The sequence below is a fragment of the Mesitornis unicolor genome, unplaced genomic scaffold (genome assembly GCF_000695765.1).
Source record: "Mesitornis unicolor isolate BGI_N332 unplaced genomic scaffold, ASM69576v1 scaffold17268, whole genome shotgun sequence".
NCBI lineage: Eukaryota > Metazoa > Chordata > Aves > Mesitornithiformes > Mesitornithidae > Mesitornis > Mesitornis unicolor.
The window spans coordinates 1089-6665 of NW_010204014.1; the positions used below are offsets into that span (position 1 = coordinate 1089).

General features: G+C 43.0%; 1 protein-coding gene across 1 annotated transcript in view; it reads right to left on the reverse strand.

Moving 5' to 3' along the window:
- The window catches only part of LOC104545722 (SET-binding protein-like), a gene marked incomplete at both ends in the record, with an annotated part of 2398 nt that extends 1081 nt beyond the window's left edge, over nt 1–1317 (reverse strand). The window contains 1 exon segment of the mRNA XM_010190928.1: nt 1–1317. Within this exon segment, the coding sequence (XP_010189230.1) occupies nt 1–1317 (1317 nt within the window).
- Nucleotides 1318–5577: the final 4260 nt, after the last annotated feature.

A 5577-nucleotide genomic window follows, 5' to 3' on the forward strand; every position in this document is an offset into this window, starting at 1 on the left:
TTCACGACTGATTGGACTGACTGGGCTGGTGGAGGTTCCTTCATGAATGGTTTCAACAGTGAGCAAAGGCTGTTTCTTTGGTCGTCCTCTTTTTTTCTTGACAGGTGTGATCACAGTAAGACTGTCTGTATTGGTATACAGAGGGCTGGATGGTGTGATGGGATAAGCTGAAGGAGGCTCCACCATCAGCTTCTCAGATGTTGTCATGGAGGTCTCCCGAAGGATAGACTTAGGTTTGCTGCAGGTCCATCTCCGCTTAGCTGCAAGTTTGGGGTGCTGGACCTCAGATAATTTGCCAGCTGTGGGAAGATCAGTGGGTAGGAGAGTGGATGTCACAGCTACAGATTTTCTGAGTCTGGTGGCACTGTTGGGTGAAGCTTTGTCAGTGAGCATACCACTGTCAATACCTACTAAGGGAGACTCATGTTCAATCACTTTCCCTGGCTTTGTGGCTCGAATATCTTTTTTAATCCCCTCAGGTTGAGACATAGTCCTGTTTGCTACTTCACTGCTCATAGCAAGTCCAGAAGGCAGGCTTTTCTCCTGGATAATTTTCTCTATGGAAGATTTTGTGGATTGCCTTTTTTTCCTTTTGTGGCTAGATGTATCTGTTGTTGGAGACTTTATCGGGATAGTAATTCGCACGTGACTGGTATCACTTTCACAACTGCTAGCAGAAATGGGATTCTGCTTTGAAGGTGATGTATCCAACACACTTTCCATGGAGTAAGACTCTTTTTTCCCTTCCATGCTGTCATGAGATTTGCTGTCATATGCTTTCGGAGCACTCTTCACCCAGTCAATGTCCACGGTTTGGATGGTTTGACTTATCAAGTCCTTTTTGCTGGATTTCTTCTTTGTACTCCCGGGGGGCTGATCAGGGGCCTCCAGCTGCACACCTCCCTCTTGATCACAGAGAGGCAAAAGCCCATTGCACTCAGAGGCGCTGCTGGGCTGGGCAACCACGTTGATGTTGTTGGGTGATGAGACTGCACTGCAAATGGCAAGCTCTTTACTACTGGCTGAGAGCTGCCCCCACGTGCTGCTGACACAGGACTTCTTTACTTGGGATTTGCTGAAGGAAACTCCTGGCTCTGGACCAGAGACCTTGGTGGCACTGACAGCTTCTCGACTGGGTTCTGTGTTGATGAAGCAACTTTGAGAAACGGATACGGTGTCGGAGCTCGCCGACCAGTCAAGATGGTGCTGGTTGCTACTTTTCTGCTGGTGCTTTGATTTTAAGGTGTCACCGGTGAAGTCTTGTTGGAGGCCTGGATCATAGTGCAGAGCAGAATGTTTTTGTGGCCTGTCATAAACCTGGAAGATAGAAGAAAATAAATAGAAAAAAAAAATTAGTGTATTAATCCATTCATAACCCCTGGTTGCAGCTCTTTATTTGTACAGTGAATGACAACTCCTCTTAACCAATGTCCTTGTAAGGGTTAGAAACCTTTATAAAGTCTTCTTATACTTGAGCCAAATTTGCCTTTAGATTCAATCACTGTAAACATGTTTTGTTTTCATTTGGGTTGGGTTTTTTTCCACTCTAAAAACAATGGAAACATTTCTATAAATACTAAATTGCCAAGGAAACACGATCTATTGATTTTTAACTTAAAACACAAGTACAATATTCCCTTCTAATGGATGAATGGGGCAACTCAGCCTCCTGGTGAGAATTCCTTTTTCCTAAAAAATAATCCCTCATAGAACTTGATACTCAACAAAAGCAATTAAGCTCGTTGTAAACAAGAAAACTGCAAAATTATCTCAGAAGTTGTCACAAACAAGAGGAAAACCCATGTGTCTGCTTCCCTGTGAAGCCAGAATCTGCAAAGATTTCCTTGCTTGAATTTCCACATAGAAGTCTTGCCCACAAACTTGGTGCTTAAAATCATATGCAGAGCATCAACTGTGCGAAGCATACTTGGCAAGTTCAAGATTTGCATTACTCCCTTTCCATTTTAATAATCTGCTATTTGCAATGCTGGTAAGAAATCTTTTCAATATGATTTCTAATCTGACAGCAGCTCTTCAAGCTGCAGAGGTTACAGTAAGGGCAGAATTATGCTGAAGATTATTACAGAGCAAAATAAAGTATATTTTTATTTCTTGGTGGGCCTTCCTCAGCTAAATTAATTATGTTTGTTACAAGTTTAACCTTTTGAAAAGTCTCTTAAAGCAAAAAAAAAATAAATTTTATTTTTTTTTACTTTCACTACCTAACCTCTTCCAGCCACTTGTTTTCTCCTGTTACGTTTAGGCACTTTTTTCTGTAAAGCTCTGGATCAAACTGTGCAATTGATTTTGTACACCTAGTACCGCAAACAACCGTTCTTAACCAACTGTAATGATACTGTTCCGAATGCCAAATAAATGATGATAGATTTAAAATAAATGCATAACCAAGGAAAGAACAATAGAAAACAACCGCTAAGTGTCTTGTGTTTCTGCAGACACCTTGGGACAATTAAGCTTCTATCAGCAGCATTATGTTAGATCCTTATTTGGGCTGTTTGCAAAAGAGGTTTTGGGGCAAGGAGGCTGTCAGTATAAGAGGGTTTTGAGGTGGGAAATGAGGCATCTGCTGTTCTGAGCCACTTCAGAGGGATTTGAACGGTACCAAATACCCCCAGGTCCATGGTGCATTATTTAGTGACCAGTAAACATGCATGTTATTTACAAATTGATGTTCAGATATCCTTCATGTGCATATAAAAAGGGGCATGTTATTTTTCTGGAATAAGCAATAACGATGAAGCTGTTCTGGTCCATCATCTGAGGAGCAATCAGGGACTCTTAAACCCTGTGAATAGTTCAGCTGTCATGCTCATGGACCAGCCATGCTCAGGGAAAACAGAGATTTCCAGGAATTGTGGAGTGAGAAAATGAAAGCACGCAGCTGCGGTGAAGCTGCAGATGTCACGGGAGAGCGACACCCGGTTTCTTCAGCCTGAGAAAAGAGCCGAAAGCATAAACAGCCCTTGGGGAATGAATCGGTTCCTCCTTCTCCTCCTCCTCTTTGCAGCAGCCTTCTGTGTGTGAACCACACAGCTCACAGCGGCCACGACCCGTGCCTCTGATGCCCTCCTTCAGAAAATGGAGCCCACCTGCATCCACATCCTTGGGGTGAGGCCAGGGAGGGGTCAAAAGGAAATCAGCAGCACTGGCACTTACATTTGATAGTTTGATTTTATTTAATTTTTAATTTCTTTTAAGTGATGACATTTCCAGAGCTTCATTTTATCTCAGGTGTTTGGAACTTTTCCTACCACCAGGTTGACAAGCCTGGTGCGCTGTCAGCTGGGCATGAGGAGGTGTGTGGCAGGTGGCCATCCCCTGGTGAGGTCTCAGCAGGGCTGGGGTGGGTGCCCTACGCCCAAGGCTCACATGAAACATCATGTCCCTGATCTACCATGATCTGTGACTTCGAAATGTCCTGGAAATGACGGACTGAGGCCTCTCTTGGCCCACGGGACCTGCACCAAGGCAGGGCCAGGCTCCTGCACAGATCCTGGCCTTAAAGCTGCAGTCAAAGCATCTCCTTATCCTCATTTTATTTCCAAAATGCTGAGCTGTGAAACTAAATGGCCTGAGAAATTTCGTTTGGAAAAAGAAAAATTTAAAAAGAAAAAAGGTTACAGTAGTGAATGAAAACATCATATGCTGGCAACACTCTAGACCCTCTAAGTCCACCACACACAGGAAGATCTCTAGTTTAAAAGGAGTAATAATCTCTGATCTACATTTTAAGGCAGTTAATAAGGGCTCAGAATGGAGAGGTCAGCTATATATCAGCGATGAATGCTGATATATTGCTTGGCTCCAGCCTCATTTCCTCAGCCTGCACATTACAAAATGATGATGCAACTTCCAACATATCCCTAATGATAGCCTTGTCATTACTCCAGCACCCCAGGCCACCACAACATCTATCTTACAATTCATGAGAAAGATATGCCTATGTCATCAATGATGCCAAGTCTGGAGGCATTTAATCACGCGGACAAGCACTCCGATTTCAATAGGCCTTCAAAAAACGACCAGTCTGCAGGATCAGGGGACTCCATTTCCTAAGCAGTATGTCAAAACTATATATCTGCCCAAGCACATAACAGTCCACTGGGTTTCCTCATGCAGTTTCTTCCAGCATAACATTTACTATTTGCACTCCCTTACCAAACATATCCATAACACCCCAAAATAATTCTTCTGCAGCGTGGCAAACAGAGGTCATTTGGCTGCATCAGATTGGGTTTCACTGGCTGCAAGGGATATGTGGGGACCATTTATTTAAAAGCACTGGTAAATCAGATGAAAGTAATGCAGCCAAGTGTATTTTATTCCCCAAGTACCCATCTAGGTTGCTGTCTCATCCCATCAGTCCTAATGTTTAGGCTTTCATTTTCCTTGCTGGGTGAGTACCCCCCTGAGAAGCCAACAAGGCCCAGCTCAGCAAAGCTAAGCCTCTGCTGAGCTACTGGAGGACACCAGAGCTGTAAGTAGCATGAGGGCAAACAGAGTTTTTCAAAAAGCTGTATCTTGGTGCCTTTCATGGAAATTAATTACTTTATTTGTCAGTAAGCGTGCACTATACTGCAGCTCCATAGGTTTTGGTAAGGGGCTGTTGGCTTGAATAGAGTTCCTATGGCAGCATGGATGAGAGCAGCATCAAGAATAGCGGGGCTTCTTCATGAAAATGGAAAGATTAATCTTTATTTACTTTTTGGTTTATGAAGCCCTAAAAATATTTCAAACTTCAGCATCTGCCTTTATTTGTAGTCTGCCCTTTAATTAAATGGAATTTTCTTCAGCAGCTAGCTATTCTGCACTGGGAGTCTGCCCCTTCTTCTTTTGTGAAAGTAGGAGCATAATTTAACCCATGCAATTTTATCACATCTCACCAGACTTGGTCAATAGCTCTCCTGATACTCAGTTTACTGGATGTGCTTAGTGGTTAATAATCCCATCTTTCCTTTAAAGAAAATAAAATACATATAAAGAAACTAATAGTTTTCATAACTGCAAAGAAGTTTGAGCAATGTGATCCAGCACATGCTAAGCCTTAGACTAAAACTATAAAGTTTGAATGCTCTTAATAGTATACAATTTTAATGCCAAACTCATAAGTCTCACTCCTCAGCTTTGGCAGTGGTGAGTAGACCTATGAGCAGGATACACCCCATAACTGGCAACTGAAGAGCACTGGCCAGAGAGCAGTGGAGGTGGGACTGTGTTTACACCTGCCTTGACAGATCTGTGCAAACCTGCACCTGCAGATGTGATTATTCCTTTTTATGGTTTTATTCTGGCATGTAGCCCTTGCATTTGAGAGAATGTATCAGTCCCATGATAAGCGGCACCCTCCTCTACAAGCAGTACCCGGCAGCAGAATCCACCCCTCAGGGGCCCTATTCAGTTAACTACTGAATGTCTCATATTGTCTCTCCATTCCCTTGCTTGAGCTTCTCTCTAAATCCACACGTTGCTTCCAGTCCCAAAGCAAAAAGTGGAAGGAAATGCCAGCAACCAAATCAAGAGCTTAGTGAAATAATAATAACAAGAAAAAATATCCCA